The 19,531-nt window shown below is 39.5% G+C and overlaps 3 protein-coding genes across 3 annotated transcripts; 1 reads left to right on the top strand and 2 right to left on the bottom strand.

The window, feature by feature from the left end:
* Positions 1 to 2,367: 2,367 nt before the first annotated feature.
* On the bottom strand, positions 2,368 to 5,118 carry LOC145483011 (melanocyte-stimulating hormone receptor-like). Its single transcript, XM_081461633.1, has one exon. The coding sequence runs from the start codon at positions 4,436 to 4,438 to the stop codon at positions 3,506 to 3,508; it is 933 nt and encodes a 310-aa protein (XP_081317759.1). The 5' UTR covers positions 4,439 to 5,118; the 3' UTR covers positions 2,368 to 3,505.
* A 6,560-nt stretch (positions 5,119 to 11,678) lies between these two features.
* LOC145481113 (melanocyte-stimulating hormone receptor-like) lies at positions 11,679 to 15,680 on the bottom strand. Its single transcript, XM_081459508.1, has one exon. The coding sequence runs from the start codon at positions 15,072 to 15,074 to the stop codon at positions 13,956 to 13,958; it is 1,119 nt and encodes a 372-aa protein (XP_081315634.1). The 5' UTR covers positions 15,075 to 15,680; the 3' UTR covers positions 11,679 to 13,955.
* Positions 15,681 to 15,682: 2 nt separating this feature from the next.
* LOC145481114 (high-affinity lysophosphatidic acid receptor-like) lies at positions 15,683 to 19,496 on the top strand. The gene has a single exon (XM_081459509.1). It carries the CDS (start codon positions 16,325 to 16,327, stop codon positions 17,264 to 17,266), a length of 942 nt encoding a protein of 313 aa, XP_081315635.1. The 5' UTR covers positions 15,683 to 16,324; the 3' UTR covers positions 17,267 to 19,496.
* Positions 19,497 to 19,531: the final 35 nt, after the last annotated feature.

Raw genomic sequence — 19,531 nt, forward strand, 5'->3', positions numbered from 1 at the left:
TAACATCTCCACTTGCAGCTACGGAATATGCATTGTTTTGGCGACAAGTTGTGGATTTTTCAAAAAGTAATGCTCCAAACAACTTCTCGTCTTTCATGACTTTCAAGGAGTATAAAATAGGAAAGGATAATTGCCCTTTTCGTCTCAAGCACCCAAGTTATCGTTTACAACAGTGCTTTTTAAATTTGTCAATCCCAGCTGTCAGCAGTCAGTTTAAATTATTGACTAAATTTATTCAGTTCCAGAGATGACGGGTCTTTAGAAAATACAACAGCGAACAACCGCCTCGATGAATGTAGAAGCCGCGCTTTGACTATTATGCGAATGTTAACTGCACTTATATTTTAAAACTTCCTCGTCATTATTTTATTCTATAAAATTAATGTAAATACATTCATGGATGCCACGTGCGTCCTATGACGCGAAAAGGGCGTGATTATGAAATGATTTTACGACTTCGTTGAAATTTGGAAATAAGACCAAAGACAACTAATGAAAGAACAGACGAATCTGAACTCAAACGTTTACTATTAAAATAAAAGTCGCTGATATGATACTGTGATCCGCAAACACGGCTCGGCAATCGAACTTTTTCCCAAATTGCGCGACGTCATAAAATTTATTTCTTGAATTCAGAAATGGCCCTTCTACATTCATTTGTGGCATTCTCTCAGGTCCCTCAGCTTCTTACGTAAGTCTTAATGCAAAGAACAACGCTTTTGCAGCTTAACTGAGCTAACCCGCGCAATGATTGTTTTAATTTAACTCTCCGGCCTGGCAAAAAGGTATTGTTTGAATAAATTTTAATAAAATTTATTCAAGCAATAAAATAAGGCAACAATTGACATGAATTTTATTTATTGCCTTAATTTCAAATAAAAGTCTTGGAAACAATTTCTAATAATGACATTGTTAATTTTAGAAATAATACAAGCAATTCCCATATACTAACGTAAGAAAGCTCCACTCTTAATGTTTAATAACAGTTTTGGGGAAATCCCTAGACTGCAAAGCAGTCGTTTTCGGACGTTTTCGGAAGGCGCGATCCTCGCGTGTGAAGTGCGCGAGCCTCACACGCCCGTATTTTTTAGCGTCTCTCCCCATTCTCCCTCGCCGTTTTTACACTCGCTCCAGACCTTTCGTTCGAATATTGATCGTCGCTCGCGTTCGTAAAAAATACGACTGTTTTGCAGTCTAGGAAATCCCATGTCTACCTGTTAATTATCTTTTACACCTTTTTCTGGTAAGCTCAAGAGATGATTTAACGCGACAATAACTAACACTATGAACAGCAAAGCACTTGTCTGATTGTGTCCTTCAATTTATTGCTTGTCTCAGTTATTGCATCTTTCAGCAGTAAAGAATCGGGTTTAATGAAGCCTGTTCGCTATAAGTCGGCGCCAATATAATTTGCCCCTGCAAGCAAGGTTTTGGCCCAGAGGCCAAAACCAGGTGATGGGCTCCTGCCAAAACCCAATAGTAACCCCTCGTATAAAGAAGAACGGTATTAAATATTTGCAGTAGTGCTCGAATCGATCCCGATTTAAAAAAAAACTAGGCGCGTAATACGCTTCGAGATGGCAGAGACCCTAAATTTAAAATGATTTCAAAGATCCTGAAGATGGATTTTGAGAGGAAAACAACTCAGAAGATATCGTAAGTAATTGAAAAAGTGGTTTTCTGAATCGAAATTCAAAGCGAGAATTCTAGCTAAACCATCTCGTAAGTGGCGTTTTGCACGTTTTCGAGATATTAACATATGTTGTTATATAGCTGGCGTTTTTTCCGCTATACAGTGCGCCCATTCATTTTGGCTAGGTCATGGTGACATGACATCTAACAATGAAACTGATTACCACCAAATGCCATGAGCGGGCAACATTGCGAAAACATGACGTCAAACGGGAAACAGTTCACTGTTACCCGCGAAATGTTGACCGCTGTTGCACAGAATCAGAGCGTGCAGTTGAAGGTGGCCTGATGTTGTCGCTGAAATCTCAGCGCGTTTTTCAAAATTTACTTTTGTTTTGTTTTGCTATATAACAAATCACTTAATGACTGGTCCCTTGGGGAACATTGAGATTATCGGGAAACAACATTCACTGTTCCCTCGGGACCAGTCATTAAGTGTTAACAGAAGCATATCACATAGGTGATATGCTTCTGGTGTTAATTGTTCAATTGCGACTAAATACCCTTCCGATCGCCAGTTTTACGTTTGGAATCTCGTTAATTCGTAGGCTAGATTGTAGAATATCATTCATGTTCATGATAAATTGCCTAAGTTATAGGAACACTACGAGTTATATAGTTTAAAAGAAAAATAAGAAATAAAAGTTTTACTTCATACAAGGATGTTCAGTTGTCCTCAAAGAGCACAAAAAAGTAAAAGAAAACGGCGGTAGCTTTAGTGCGAATTATTGAACAATTATTAGATAAGGTTTTCGTGATATCCAGAATAATCAAGGTCGAGGTAGCAGTTATGAGCAGAAACCGAAGGCCCTCACTGACGGGTGGCAACACAAAGCGCGCGAACTTGACATGATTACCCTTAGAAATCATGCACCGCGGTCATACATGACATGATCACCCGTAACCTTGAGTGTCCTTGACATGAATGTTATATAGTCTGCAGCCAGTAGATGACGTCACAGGCGCTGATTTCGAAAATTCGCTGCACGCTTTCGGCCAATCGGAAAAGAGATAGAGAGTTCAATGTATAATAATACTAGTTATATACCCTAAGGTAGATAAACAAGCGATCAAACCGAACTGCACCAGACACTGCGTTTAATTTTTGTTCTTATTTTAGGAGTTTTTGAAAATTATTGCATAGAACAGGTCTTTATTTTGTCCATCCCTGCAGTCAGTTTAATTTACCGACTATACTTATGTTCCAAAAGTGACGCATCTTGAGAAAATATAATTTATTAGCGAAACATCTGCCTCAACTACTGCCAACTACTGCCAACGACTGCCAACGACTGCCAACTACTTGCTTTGATCATTGTTTTTGTCATTCAAAAACCTGGCAATAGTTACCCCGCGAGCAGAATTTCCCTCGATCTTCTTTTTAATCTGAACTCAAACGTTTATTGCTAAAATTAGGTCGCACTTCCTGCGTTCTTCATCAACCCAATAGAACTTTTCCCCACACTGCTCGAGGCCATCAATTAAATTTATTTTTTTGAACACTGAAAAGCAGTTCTACACTGGAAGAGAAACAAAACATTAGCGCAACCAAACTAGAATTAACCCGCTTACTTGTTATGTTAATTAATTCTCTTCACAAAACGATGTAGTTGGAATTCATGAAGATATGTTTTCATTTCAAGTTACCGATGTTTAGAACATTAATATCTATGTTACACGTATGAAGGTTTTCTGTTTCAAGCTAGACAGGGCTAAGGCAGCTTTAATGATATCTTCGTAAACGTTAACTATTTTTTTTATCTTCTCTCGGTAAGCTAAGGGTGATATAACTCGACAAGAGTTAACACGATGATCAGCAAAGCACTTGTCTGATTGTCTCCTTTACTGCTTGTCTCACTTCTTGCATCTTCCAGCAGTAAAGAATCGGGTTCAACGACGAGTTTAAGAAAACTAATGTAGCTGCATATTGGATAGCAAGAAAAACAGATGAAGATAGTCCACTATTAGGGGCCAAAGCCGCCACTAAACCTTGGGGAAGATAGCAAGCTACCAGTGTCAGTTGCAACCAAAGTGCACTGGACACTGCCTTTTTGTATCTCGCTATGTTCAGTGGACTTGTTTGGTTCGGTTGTTGAGACTGGTCTTGTAACTGAGCTTGATGACGACGAAGGGTTAGGAAAATCTTTGTGTAAGAGATGATTGAGGTTACTAGGCACAGTAATTCCCCTATCACGATTAACCACAAGGTTATAAGGAAATCCCAAAAGTACGTTGTTGTTATGGCAATGGGCAAAACCCACATGCAAACAATGATCACGTAGGTTCGCTTCAAAGTTACAACTTGTCTGTATCTCAGTCGCAACAAAAGGGCGAGAAGTCTGTCCACGTTTATCGCAGTCATTGTCAACAGAGACACTCCGGACAAAATTGTACCTGATACAATACTCGCCGCTGATGCGTAGGGACAAATATTCCAATGACCATCCCGTAGAGACATCCAGTAGGCAACCGCAATAGGTTCTGAAATAAGACCAACACAAAGATCAGTTGTTGCCAGGCAGCGAAGCAAGAGTTTGGAAGGCGGATGAAGAGAAGATTCCTTGTGAAGAGCGACTAGGATCAGAACATTTCCAAGGAATGATGTGATGGAGAGAAAAATGTTTAAAACTGAAATAAATGTCAACTGGCCGTGAATTTCAGCTGCTGCAGTTAAATGTGTCGGGCAGAACAGTTGCTCCACTGTTTCCTGCATGCCATCTCCAGAAAGGTTTGCTGTTGCCATCATTCTGAAGATTCCCACTCTGCAATAAAGGACAGTCTAAGCGCATTTTGTATATATATGAGCTTACTACATGTTCGTGACTGAGAGGACCGTATGGGAAATTATGTGGCCTCGGAGTCGATGACCTACTGGCGTGCTTTTTAATTATGTTGTTTTCATGTCAGCTCCATGTCAGATGTGACTTGACAAAAATTGAACTAGGCAAGCAGGTGGTTTTACTGTCAAGACCCCTTTTGCTGACTGTTATATAAGCAACAGAGAATGTCCTAAAAGGGAGTAGAATCATCACCACACCATCATCTTCGTCATTAAAACCACCAGGACCAATACCACACCACCACCATGATATTAGGGAGCTCGTTTTAGCAACGACGACGGCAAAGCCAAGGACAAAGTCGATTATTATTCCGGCAAGCTACGAATCTCACAGGAATTTAGATTCGGTCCTGTTTGTCTATCATTGTCAGAGTTCTCAAATACGACAGACAGTGCCAAAATTCGGGAAAGACATTTTAGAACTTGATTGGTCGTCGTGCATCACGTTCTCCAGAAGAACGGCAAAGAAGTGTACCACGAATTATAACCCATGTGAACAGCCATTGTACTTCTTAGTAGACTTCCTGTTTGGTGTAGTATCCGCTATTATTTTATTGATTCACGAGGCTGGCTACCTATCAGTAGATCTCTTAGGATAGATCGTCGAGTAAATATCACTCAGTCAGCTTATAATAATCCTGTCAAAATACTCAATTAGAATTACGGTGAAACCTTAGAAAACTGATAAAAAACCAGACTATTCTAAACTCAAACGTTTGTTTGATACAAATTAAGTCTTTGTGTTAGTAGGGACAGCCGCTTCGTAGACTGCTAAAATGTCTTCTTTTGTCACAGTTGGAAAAGGAGAAAGGCCGAGAAACCATTTTATACTTTGAAAGCGAACAGGATTCGCTATATTTGACGCTCGAACGTGGTAATTTGCACATTGTGTTTACAAAGTATGGAGACTTCCTCGTTTTTATTTGTTTGTTCGGTTTGATGAAATGCTTGGTGAATTTATTTGTTTAATGGTAAGATAAAATGACTGCAAAGCCGTCGGCAAAATTAATATCCATGCTTGTGTCCTTGGGCAACACACTTTACTCTCACAGTGTCTCTTTCCACCCAGGTGCATAAATTGGCCTGGTACGGGCGAACTTAATGCTGGGGGTACCCCTGCGATGGACTAACATCCGATCCAGGGAGAGTAGAAATACTCCTACGGAAACCGGGATAAGCTCCGGCCTGATGGGCCACTTGGCTTGTATACAGACTTTACCTTCACCTGACTCATATGCTTTAAAATCGTTTGTCCCAATTCCCATTTAAGCCCGTTTCTCCATATTCCTAATGAGGTATTGGCCTAGGCCTTTACACAAATATCACGTAAAATCGCCTAAATATCTTTCCGGAAATTCTCAAAAAATGTCTAAATATCCCCCAAACGTTTCTAAATATCTCGAAAAATCCTCTGAATATCTCGAAATCTCTCGTATTTTTGTTTTAAAAAGAAACCGATTTTGAATCCCTTAGGCCAAAATTTTCCCGAACGGGAGCTGAAAAGTATGTCAGAGATTGTCTACACTAGTATGATGGAAATAAAGCAACTTCCTGAAGAAGGTTCAGGCCTATTGTTTCCAGCATCCGCCATTTTTACAACTGGCTGCTAGTGATATGGAAACATTATTCGAGTGGGAAACCGCTGAACTGGATTATTTCTAGCGTAGAAAATTCGAATGATAGAACTGAGTATTCTGTCAAGAAAATACCGAGGAAAAGCTGGAAAACAGCCAAAAAAAGCTATAAATTTTTTTAAATATCCCAAAATTTTCTAAATATCTTAAAATTTTCTAAGCCTTTCTAAATATCTCGGACACTTCTAAATATCTCAAAAAATATCCGGATATTTGTGTAAAGGCCTACATTGACCTAACTCCCTCTTTCCCGTGGCAAAAACTGGCCAATCCCAGTTCCCATTTTACCCCTGTTACCGGGTCCTCGATAATCAGTAACTCCAAGTGCATATTCTAAACTTGGTTGGAGAGAAAGGAAGAGAAATTAAACTGGGTCAGCTCAGTCAACCAAGTTCGTAAAAAAAAACACCCAGTAGGCTAACGCATCTCTTTAGGTCTGCATTACACGCTGATTCTATACAACGTAATCGACATTATTTTCTTAACGTGAGTAGTCGACGACATGTTACAGACCAAACTACCGCTTGGTAAAATTTAACCGTCTAGAAATACCCAGAATAATTTTGTATGCATTCAACGTACACTGAACTTGTTAAGCATTATTTTTAAATATTTCTTGTTTCCTTTTTCTTCTGTTTCCTTCCAGCAGTAGAAAATCGGGTTTAAAGATGACTTTAAGAAAACAAAAATGACCGCATCCATTCAATCTCTTAAACGTCCGTTGTACAACCAAATACAATATCTCTTCGGATGCGTTAAATGAGAAGAAATATCACTGTAAGGTAACTCTACTAATTCATACGCTAACTGGATGTTTTCAGAATTAGCTGTCTTGACAGAACCATGCTGTTTGAATATTAAAGAACAAGGATTGACATATATTTCATTTAGTTGATGTCTTTCAAGTCTCCAAGTCTTCAAAATAGGCCCATTATTAATTTACAGTGTATGCAATAAAAATGTTTTGTAACACCAATACAAATTTCCTAAACTGAGGGAGCTCCACTCTTAATTTAAAACAGTGTTAAGACAGCTATGAAGAAATCACCTTAAATTTTAACTACAGTCGAAACTGCTTATAACGGCCCTATATTAAGCGGCCACCCTCTATTAAGCGGCCAGTTTTCAAAGTCCCAATTTTTCGCTCATACAAATGCTGTATTTGTTACCTTTATTAGGCGGCCACCTCTATTAAGCGGCTGCGGCCACCCTGTAGCAGTTCTATGTTTGTCTTTCTTTGTTATTTTTACCTGTATCAAGTGGCCACCCTGAACGTAACAACTATGAAATGACGGAATAAGATATTTTGTTGTGAACTGTGAGTCATAGAAATACAGTACTGTATACCGTAGAGTAGTGAATAGAGGACAATTTATTGCACTGTACATTTAAACAAGGTTACGTATGTTATCTGATACCGTTAAGTTACAACTTGGCATTGAAGCTTGTTTAAAATATTCATCGCTTGAAGGAGTGTTGATCGTCCTATTGTTTCCTTGCATGAAGTGCTTTTGTAGATACGCCATTAACATTGACATTAGACCACCCCATTGAGTATTTTTAGTGATCCAGAGGGTTGCCGGATGCTTCCTTTTCTGTCTTTTCCTGATAAGCTTAGGCATGATATAGCTCGACAAGAACTAACTCTACGAACAGCAAAGTACTTGTCTGATTGTGTCCTTTGCTGCTTGGCTCACTTCCTGCATCCTTCCATCTTCTATAGTCCCTGTAGATTGCCCAGCGATAAAAATTTATGAAGAAAGTCCACTATTAAGGGCCAAAGCCGCCACTATACGATAAGGAAGATAACAAACGACCTGCGTCATTTGCAACCATATCGCACTGAAGACGGCCTTTTTGCATCGCGCTATGTTCAATGGACTTGTTTGGTTCGGTTGTTGAGACTAGTCTTGTAACTGAGCTTGACGATGACGAAGGGAGAGTTCGATCTTTGTGTAAGAGATGACTGAGGTTGCAAGACACAAGGATACAACTGGAAAGATACGCCATGTGATTATAAGAAAATTCCAGAAATACGCTGTTGAAAAGACAGCGGACACACCCCAAAAGATCACTTAAGTTCGCTTTAAAGTTACAACTTTTCTGTATCTCATTCCCGACACAACAAGGCGAGAAGTCTGTCCTCGTTTATTGCAGCATTTGTCAACAGACACTCCTCACAAAATAATACTCGTTATTATAAGCGGCTGCAGTCACGTAGCGACAGATTTTCTAATCTTCATGATCATTTACTACAAACATCCAATAGCCAACAGCGACAGGCTCTGTAATAACTCCTACACAAAAATCAGTTGTTGTAAGGCTTCGGAGCAAGAGTTTAGACGGCGGGTGAAGGGAAGACTCCTTGCGACTAGAATCAAAGCATTTCCAAGAAACGCAGTAATTGAGAGGAAAATGTTTAAAACTGAAAGAAATATGAACTGCTCGTGAACTCCAATGATGTAGTTAAACCTTCCCAGCATATGAGTTGTTCATATTCCGCTTTCTGCTTCACATTTCCAGAAAAGTTTGTCGGTGCCATCACTCTGCGATAAAACTACTTTTGTAATATTAGCTTGTTACGTGAGTGGGAGGGTCGTAGAGAAAATATTTGCCTGGAGGGCATGACAAACGTGCCTACTTTATTTTATTACTTGACAAACATATCAATCAGCAGATGAAGAACATCGAATCATCCTAACAGATGGTTTTACTACCAAACACTGAAAACACTGAAAACAATTATTTGAATTCGTTTGTAAAGTTTGATCTAATTTAGCTCTAGAGCTGTGATAGTAAAGCCTCGATAAAGTACCCCTCTAAAGCGTCTTTGAGGGACACATGAATAGTTTCATGCATCATCACCACTACAAAAAAAGACAGCATTTCTAAAACAGTGTAATTGCTATAGTTTTCCTTCTTCTCAGAAGATACATGCGGAACCTCCTAATTTCTCCAGCACTTTCCGTCAGAAAATCTCTCAGCCAGCAGACAGTCACTTGTAAAAATGCACTCGCAGTCACTGATTGGAAGTTATCTATGGTCGTACGGTACAGGGGCGGATCAAGAATTTTTCTTAGGAGGGCGTGCACCGCTAAGGAACGGCGTAACTGACTGGTGAGGTAAACAAATTTTAAAAGCGAATACAAATAAAGCTTCATCTTAGGGGAGATGCCCACCCCCTGCACCCTCCCCCTAGATCCGGCCGTCGGGGATCAACTCAACCTTTAGATGGTGGGGAATGATCTTGGTTCAAGTAGCGTCGCGCGCAAATGACGTCACGAAAATTTAACCCCCGATGTGACTCAAACAAACAAACCAATCCGTGATCCACTTCTTTGAGAGCGAAGTAAGGAACAACGGCGTTCTGTGCACCTCTGTCTAGTGGACCCTATGGCACCTCCCCTGGTGTCCGCGCTACAAATCAGAGGTTTGTTCAAAAAGCACACAAAATATTTGCTTGCGATTAAGACTTAATAGCTAAGGATTGGCACTAAACATATTCCAGATTAGTTCAAGTTCGTGACCAACTCTAAAATTGATAAATTAATAAAGATGGTGAATTTTAAGCTCGGTAATGAAATGTGACGGACACGAGCGTGGGACAAAGAAAAATTCTGAGTCCCCGGCAGGAATCGAACCCATGACCTCCCGAATACCGGGCGGGCACTCTATCCACTGAGCTACGAGAACTCATGGAGAGCAAGGTTATTTAACTGAGTTCAGATATGATAGGTGTCCTGCATACTGCTAGGTTCAACGCTATCGAATTCATCGTGAGTAGTGATAAGTTAATAAAGATGGTGAATTTTAAGCTCGGTAATGAAATGTGAAGGTGAATTAATTAACATGACACGAGCGTGGGACAAAGAAAAATTCTGAGTCCCCGACAGGAATCGAACCCATGACCTCCCGAACACCGGGCGGGCACTCTATCCACCGAGCTAGAGTGGATAGAGTGCACGAATTCATCGTGAGTAGTGATAAGTTAATAAAGATGGTGAATTTTAAGCTCGGTAATGAAATGTGAAGGTGAATTAATCAACATGACACGAGCGTGGGACCTATCACATATGAACTAAGTTAAATGACCTTGCTCTCCATGAGTTCTCGTAGCTCAGTGGATAGAGCGCCCGCCCGGTGTTCGGGAGGTCATGGGTTCGATTCCTGTCGAGGACGCAGAATTTTTCTTTGTCCCACGCTCGTGTCATGATGATTAATTCACCTTCACAACTCTAAAATTGTTCTTAATCTGTTTTTCAGCTGTATGGAATCTTTCCTTTTCAATCGACTCTTTCCATGACGTAATCCATAACTGCATTGTAAATTTACTTCAAGGTCCGCTTAACAGAGGTTTTAAACAACAGAAATCAACAAAACAAAATTTATTCAGTTTCATATCCGCGTCCGTGTTGTTTAATAAGACTCTGATGAGTTCGGTGAACAGGGATGCTTGAGAGCGCGCGCTATGCATTATAATGAGCAATGGTAGAGCAGATGGCCAGTGCTATAGCTTTGCCTGGATTTAACGATCTTTGATGTTCGGTGATGGATCATTTTCTTTACCAATTTTCTACGTTTAGCCAAAAAACTGAAGAAAATCTGTCGACTGGATCATGGAAGTTTGAATTTTTTGCAAAATGCACCATCGAATTCGGTTTTTTTTTTTAGCCCTTCGTTTATCTGTGTGACGGTTTCAAATGCCTCTTGAAGGGTTACGTTTTGTGAAAACGTTGTTTACATTCGGAATTGTTTACGCGACGGACCCACTCCTACAAAATATGACTAAGATCGTTTGCCCCCCTTGACTTACCTTCGATACTTTTAACTATAAACCCCTGTAGACCATGTTGAATTACGTGCGCCAATTTTTCAGAACCAGGGTAGTTTTCCACACACTTTATCTCTGAAACGAAGTCAGTGACACCCAATTTTTTTGCACTTCTGACACAAGTAACTCATTATTAGCAGTAAAAATTTAAAAGAAATCTATCGACTGGAAAATTTTCGCGCGAACGTCCTTAATCGGGGATCCGTTCAAAGGGTTACGGGACCTCGCTAGTATCCGCTTACCAGAGGTGTCCGCTTAATACAGATTTGTTTTAAAGAAAATAAGGGAAGAAATGGTTTTAAAAAGTCGTCCTGTAACCAGGTGGTTGATTCATGATTGGAAAACGTTACCCTGGTTTAAAAAATGTAAAAATGTTGGTAAAAATTTTTGTAAAAGTCCCAACGTTTCGGCTAAAACTTCAGCCTTCATCAGGGGAAAGTGACAAGGAATTTGTAAAAAGGCACGTTCTTATACTATGCAAATCAGCAAATCGGAACTAATTATGTTCTGTCCCTTAGGGCTAAATTTAAAAAAATTCGTGCGGCAAATGCATGCCATCACCGCGGTTCAGCGGATTCCTTCAAGTGTTAATTTCCCATGCTTCTAAAATACGTCTGTTGCGCCAATTTGTGCTTGCACGTAAAATCTTTGAAGATTCCCAGGAGATGGTGTGGCCAGAGTCTAAACAATGTTCCGCGAAAGCTGACTTGTGCGAGTGTTTGTTTACAACCGCTTTTTGATCTTCTCTGAGCCGGGTGGAAAATTTTCGTTTCGTTTCCCCGATGTTGCTTTTGTCACAACCTTGACAGGGAATTGAATAAATTGCGCCACGAGTCTGATCTTTCGGGATTGGGTCCTTTGGTTTGGGAAATAAATTGCCGATGGTATGGTGTGGTTTTAAAGCAAATTTGATATTGTTATTGCTTAGGATTCGCTTAATCGGTTCCGTAGTGCCCTTGACATACGGTAAAATGCAGAAACCTTTTTTGTCATCCGGTGCAGTTTCAGGCGTTTGTTGACAAGGCCGTTTTGGTTTACTTGCATGAATAACAAAGCGTTTCGGGTAGCCGTTCGACCTGGGTGCCGCGATTACATGTTTCATTTCCTTTGATTGTTGGTCAACAGAAGACGGGATAGCTTTTGCACGATCAGTCAGAGACTTAACCACAGCCCTTTTGTGAGCAGCCGGATGGTGAGAGTCAGACGGGAGATATCTTTCTGTGTGTGTCGGTTTACGATAGACTTTAGTGGAGAGTTGGCCATCATCTCGTCGACAGACAGTGACGTCAAGAAAGGATATTTTCCGTTCTGTTTCTCTTTCAACCGTAAATTGGATCGACGGCTCGATATAACATTTCCATTTCTGGCTTTCTTTAAGTTAGTTTAAACCATAGTAACGTTTTCCAATCAAGGGAAGAGATGTTTCGGGCTTACTGAGGCCACTGTCCGCTTAATACTGACAGGCCGGTGTAGGATCTAGTTTGCATGTATTGCGGATCTACATCATTCTCCAGGGCAGTTGTTTCTTTTGCCATGCGCTTTTGAACATTCTTTTTGGTGGTTGTTTTCCATGAGATTTCGCGCTTTGCCAGTTAATTCTTACAATTGTATGGCGATCTCCCACTGTATGAGGCACTACCTTGTTTTGTATTTATTTATTTTGCATTTATTTCGGTTTATTTTGCTTCAGTGTACTTAAGTCACCGCTACTTTCGTTTCATTTTAGAACCGCGGATTTATAAGTGTTGTGTTTTCCTGGGCATGTATCTCATCTTTTCACAGGATCAAATAATTTACGTCTATAAGCTACATTTGAACTTATACACCGAGTGTCTGCTTTTAAATATGGTGTTAGACAGAGAGGGGGCGGACATAAGGGGCGGCTAGCCTCCCCTCCCCCATTATTTGGAAAGGCAAAAATAAAACAAATTAAAAAAGCTTGTGAATATTATGGCGGAAATAAAAGCAAACACTCTAGACAGACACCCCATCGTAATTTCTACTTTGCGGCATTGCTAGTGTAAGAGTTTCAATTAGGATCCAATTGTCAAAATGGTAACATTTTAGGGGCATGCCCTATTGGTTCTACAACCCCAAGGTACTAACCACCCTCCCCCCCCCCTCTTAAAAAAATCCTGGAGATACTTTACTATCCTATCTTATCCTCGACCACCTGAGTTATCGCATATGACAGATCTTAATAAAATTGTCCATCGCTACTGTCAGTTTATTGACTTTATTTATGTTCCACAAATGACTTATCGTGAGAAAATACAACAAGGAAATCTGCTTCGATTAACATTGCTGCCTGAGTGTCAACTACTTATATCAACTCCCTGATTATTTGTTATTAAATGTCAACGGGATTATTAAATAATTTTTTTGAATTTTTGAATTTTGTAGAAGGACCGATAAAATCCTGTAGAAAAACCAGGCTAATCTGAACTCAAACGTTCACTGTTAAAATTAAGTCGCAGTTTCTGTGTTCCGAGTAAACCGTGAGAGTACACTATCTAACCTTTCGCGAATTGCACGAGACCATCAATTTGATGCCCGTTCTGCATACATATATAAGATCTCTGGCGGCTTCCATTTAAATGAAAAGAAATGATCACCTTATGGTAACCCGACTAGTTAACCCGGGTCACGGCTGATAATTTCAGTTAACTATCTTGACAAAAGGATTGTGTTTGATAAACAAAGAAGGTGACTTTGCATTATTTCCATTAATTGTCTTCTAAGTCTTCAAGTCTTAAAAAATATATTCTATCTACACTGATAAAGTAGTTTTTGCTTTTGTTAATGCTTCATGTAATACCGATATCCTAAACTGAGCAAGCTTCACTCTTAAATTTAGACATTGTTGACGACTTTGAGGAAATCTTCATATCTAACCGTTAGGTATAGTTTTCATCTTTATTTTGGTGAGCAAAGGAATTATATAACTCGACGAGAGTTATTATATTGAACAGCAAAGCACTTGCCTGATTGCCTCCTTTACTGCTTGTCTGACTTCTTCTATCTTCCAACAGTAAAGAATCGGGTTTAATGACGAGTTTAAGAAAACTAAAGTCTGTGTATATTTGCCAGCGAGAAAAACAAATGAAGAAAGTTCACTGTGAGTGGACAGAGCGGCCACTATAGCACGGGGTAGATAACAAGCAACCAGCGTCATTTGCAACCATAACGCACTGGACACGGCCTTTTTGTATCGCGCTATGTTCAGTGGACTTGTTTGGTTCGGTTGTTGAGTTCGGTCTTGTAACTGAGCTTGATGATGACGGAGGGTTAGGAAAATCTTTGTGTACGAGATGATTGAGGTTACTAGACTCAGTGGTACAACCACAACAATAAAGGACAGGATGATAAACAGATTCCAGAAGTACGCTGTCGAGAAGACAGTGGACACAACCCAGAAGGTGATGACGATCACGTAGGTTCTCTTCAAAGTTACAACTTGTCTGTATCTCAGTCCCAACAACAGGGCGAGAAGTCTGTCCACGCTTATTGCTGTCATTGTCAACAGAGATACTTCACACAAAATAAAACTTGTTATATAAACGGCTGCTGATACCAGGCGACAAATATTCCAATGTTCATTCAATAGAGAAATCCAATAGATAGCAATGAGAGGCTCTGCAATTAGACCAACACAGAGATCAGTTGTTGCGAGGCTGCGAAGCAAGGCTTTAGACGGTGGATGAAGGGAAGACTCCTTGCGAAGAGCAATTAAAATCAAAGCATTTCCAAGAAATGCAGTAACGGAGAGAAAAATGTTTAAAACTGAAAGAAATATCAACTGGCCATGAACTGCAGGCGCTGCAGTTAAATCTGCCCAGCATATCAGTTGTTCGTATGTTTTCTGCTTCCCATCTTGAGAATAGTTTGCTGTTGCCATCACTTTGTGATTTTCCCACTCTGCAACAACGAACAATCTTAATCCTTCCGAATCTGAGCTTATTGAGAGAGTGGGAGGGTGGTGTGTCAAGATATTTGACCGGACATCACGCAACGTGTGCGCGTAGGTTTTGATTATTTTGTTCAACATGTCAATCCAAAAAAAATAGCCCAGAATCATTCTGTCAACTGTTCGGGATTATCACTGTTCAATCGATTCTTAAACAATAAAAATTCAGTTTAGTGACTCGTGTCCATTTGCGATTAATTTAACAATGTAGTCAACGTTGATGTTCGTGGTCTTAACTGCTTTTCACCCAACTCAGGCTAGATTTAGCTCGAGCCAACAGGTTTCTGTTTGTCTCTGTGTTACGATTTGTATGCTACAGTGTGCCTTTAAATAAAAATAAAAATGTTAAACCCCCCTGAAAACCAGGTGTCATATTACACCCCTACGTCGCCATAGCGGTCACCTCTCTACAACACCCACTGTCCTCTTTGCCAAGGAGACCGCTGTGGAGTGGTTCAAGTGCACGTGCAGGTAATGTAAACAAACTTTGGTCTTGGTTATTACGCGTGTGATTTAATTTTGTAATCTCGTAATTATGAATATAATTGAGGTCAATCGGAGTAAATTGTTATTAGAGAACAATACTACTCGTCTGCAGTGAGGAGCGCGGGCTCCTTTCCCGAACAGCGGGAAGCCCGTAAAATTTTTCCACCCTCCCTTAGTAGAACACCTATTCAACGCAGCGTCAATATCAAAAGCGTCGCTGAAAGACATCTGAATAAAAGTATTTGATCTTTTTTGCTCAAAAATCAATACAGATTGACGCGTTTAACAAAAGGAGGGTTTTTATCTAGAAAACATGGTAAGATCAGTGACAACCAATCAACTTTGGGGTTGAGCAATGTCTCAAACTACTCACGTCAAATAATTATTATTTTTCTGACATGTTGACATTTAATTTTATCTGTGATCTTTCCGATGTAATTTGTTCGTCCAGAAAATATCTAGAAACAGTAGTGCCTCAGACTACTTACATCAAATGATAATTAATTTTCTGGGATAAAAATTTGGTTAGTTATCTTATCTTTCCGATGCCATTTATATTTATTCCTCCTTTAGCATCTGGGAACTGCGTAGCTTGGCTAATACTACGGTAATCCTTGACTGATCCTAAAAGGGGGTCGGAACATACTTTATTTACTACTATTTTTGTTTTCAACAAAAGGGTCTTTGGTAGAGAAAACCATCTGCTAGGCTAGTTCAGTGTTTTTCAAGCCATCTGTAGATCGACATGTAAAACAAAATAATGAACAAGCGCGCACGTACGTCACGATCGCCAGCCAATTGTTTTATCGCACGGCCTTCCCATCCACTCAATTCGGCATTACAAAACACGTTCAGATTGCGAAAATCGCAGGGTGATGGCAACGGCGAACGTTTCTGAAGATACGAAGCAGCTAACATATGAACAACTGATGTGCTGGACAGGTTTAACTGTAACACCTGGGATGCACGACCACTTCATGTTTCTTTCAGTTTTGAACGTCTTTCTCTCCATTACTGCATTTCTTGGAAATGCTTTAATTCTAGTCGTTCTTGGTAAGGAGTCTTCCCTTCACCCGCCGTCTAAACTCTTGCTCCGAAGCCTTGCAACAACCGATTTTTGTGTTGGTCTTATTACGGAACCTCTCGCTGTTGCCTATTGGATGTCTGTAGTAAATGAAGACTGGATTATTTGTCGCTCGGTATCGGCCGCGTTTAGAATAACAAGCGTTGCTTTGGGTGGAGTGTCTCTGGTGACAATGACTCTAATAAGCGTGGACAGACTTCTCGCTCTGTTGTTGAGGCTCAGATACAGACAAGTTGTAACTTTAAAGCTAACCTATATGATTGTTGTTAGCTCTTGGGTTGGGTCCGCCGCCATAACAACATTGTACGTTTGGAATTCCCTCATAACCTGGTGGTCAATCATGATAGTTGAACCACTGTGTTTACTAACCTCGATCGTTTCCTATACTAAGATTTTCCTCTCCCTCCGTCATCATCAAGCTCGGCTACAAGACCACTCTCAGCGACCGAGCAAAACATTTCCACTAAACATAGCGCGATACAAAGAGGCAGTGACCAGTGTGATATGGTTGCAAGTGACAATGGTCGCTTGTTACCTTCCACAGGGTATAGTAGCGGTTTTCTCCATTAATAGCGTAGTTTCTTTATCTGCTTTTCTCGCTAGTCATTATACAGCCACTTTAGTTTTCATAAACTCATCATTAAACCCAATGGTTTACTGCTGGAAGATAAAGGAAGTGAGACAAGCAGTAAAGGAGACAATCGAACAAGTGTTGTGCCGTTCATCTTGTTAGCTCTTGTCGAGTTACATCATCCCTCGGCTTAGCTTAGTAGGAAAAGATAAAACCGTGATAGTAAACGGTCATGAAGATTTCCCCATAGCTGTCTTAACACTAGTGTCTGAAATAAAGTGGAGGCGGCTTAGTTTGTGATATAAATATTCCATGAAACATTAACAAGCGTAAACACTTCTCTATCATATTTTTTTTTCGCAGACGTGTAGTTTGAAAAAAAAAAGACATAATAATTGGAATTAATGTCAATTTCTGTTGTTGTCAATGTGATGTTTAAGAGATCCTAAAAGATTTAAACGAGCTTTTTAGCGATCAAAGCAAAGTTTGATCACCTCGTGCAATTAGATAAAAAGTTTGATTGTGTGCAGTCGGTGGGTTTCCCGGTAACTACATCTCAGTTTTACACAATGTAACAGGAAAAAAAAATAGTCTTTTGCTTTATAAGTTGTCTTCATTCTTACTTTCAAACCTCAGAGAATATTCATTAATTTGTAGGCATTTCTCTGAAGGTTAATATATCAGGCAGTTTACATTCGAGCAGCAGTTTCTACAACATTCGGTGAGGCAGATGTTAGCTACATTGCATTTTCTCAAGATTGGTCATTTTTGGAAAATAAACATAGACAATAAAATGACATTAGCGATGGATAAATTAAAAAAAACCACCTGCTCTATACGATAACTTTGACGGTTGAGAAAAAGGATCGTTTTCCTTCAGTTTGTTATAACCTTTGAAAAACGAGAAATTGTTGGAACAGCAAAAATTGTTTAAAAAGCCCTTACTGTTCTGACTGTTTTAATTAAAGTGTCTTTCATCTACTGAACTAGGCAAATAGATCTTCTGTAAACAGCGTTAATATATGGAAATGTCTGTTCCCTGATGTTTCAATCCATAGGTCAAATATCATATTTATGAATTAAATCAAGGTTGCAAGGATGAAAAAAGTGAAGTCAAATCTCTGTCAATGGCATTGTTAAGAAATAACAGTAACAGAATACATAAGTAGAAGTAATTCCGTACCAAGAATTCACCAAGTTCATCCTTGTTTGAAATGTTATCGCAAGGAAAGTACCGCTTCTCTACCGGTCACTAATACTAATGCATCCTTCAGGCAGGTGCCTGATCTAAAATTATATCCCTGTATTGTGGGTTTCTCGTTTTATTTTATTTTCTTCTTTATTTTCCATTATAATATCAAAGACTTTCCTCCCCTTGCATGTGTTTGCTTGAGGCTTCTTCGCCATCTACTTAGCTCCTTCATTACCTCCGATTATCCAGGCTGCATCTAAAACTGGTCTTCAATTAGAGCATACATAAATAACTTGATGAAATTCGGGTTGATGAGGCTGATAAGGCCTCTCTCTAATGTACTGAGAAATAAATAATAAACAAGTAAAATTCGAAAAAAAGAAAAGAAATAAGAAATAAGAAAAGAAAAAGAAAAGAAAAACCAGAAACATAAGACTAAATTACAAGTTGTTGCAACTAACATTTAACATAAAATATTCAAGGTGTATGCATTTACAATCTCAAAGTTCTGGGTTCAATCCCGGGAGTGGGCCTCGAATATTATTTTCGTTCTTTGTTATCTTTGAGAGATCCTAGAGAAATAAAATAGGGTAGATATTTGCTTGCAAATTCAAATTTCGAGGCAATGAAAGAAAAGAACTCTTTGATTCCCGTAATGCTTTTTTTCTCTTCGCCCTTTATCTGGCCAAAACCGGACTCTTGGCCCTAGAGTGAGATGTCTTAATTCAAAAATTCAGCTTAGCCTGCGAGCAGGCTCTTCGCGGGGATAGAAACTGCTTGCCGACTAAATTTAGATGTTCAATTAATACCCAGGCAGGCCCCCCAGGCATCAGTTCATATAAAACTACTTTTTTCATTTACTTCATTACGCTGCCTGGTGACTTAGTGAAATGGATAGAGTTGATGCGTCGTAATTTATTCGTCGTGAGATCCATTCCCAGTAACAGTGGGTGTAATGTCTTTCCTTCTTTTTATCAACGCATTTGTTGATATCATTTCGTGATATCCATATCTATTTACAGTACCCGAAAGCTCAATTATGCGAAACAGAGCGATCGAATTATCCTCAAATCGGATCGGTTTACTACGGAACACGGTGTGGTATCTGCGACTTGAACTTTAACAGTAAAAGTTTGAAATCACGTTGTTATGTTTTTTATTCATTTTTCCATGATTTGTCTCCGGTGTTATTTGTTTTATGCGATGAATATTTATAAAGGTATATTGAAAAATGC

This window comes from Orbicella franksi, chromosome 3, assembly GCF_964199315.1.
Source record: "Orbicella franksi chromosome 3, jaOrbFran1.1, whole genome shotgun sequence".
Taxonomy (NCBI): domain Eukaryota; kingdom Metazoa; phylum Cnidaria; class Anthozoa; order Scleractinia; family Merulinidae; genus Orbicella; species Orbicella franksi.

Bases quoted from the DNA above. Each gene is read 5' to 3' on its own strand.
- LOC145483011 (XM_081461633.1), bottom strand. From the start codon at position 4,438: ATGATGGCAACAGCAAACCTTTCTGGAGATGGCATGCAGGAAACAGTG.
- LOC145481113 (XM_081459508.1), bottom strand. From the start codon at position 15,074: ATGATTCTGGGCTATTTTTTTTGGATTGACATGTTGAACAAAATAATC.
- LOC145481114 (XM_081459509.1), top strand. From the start codon at position 16,325: ATGGCAACGGCGAACGTTTCTGAAGATACGAAGCAGCTAACATATGAA.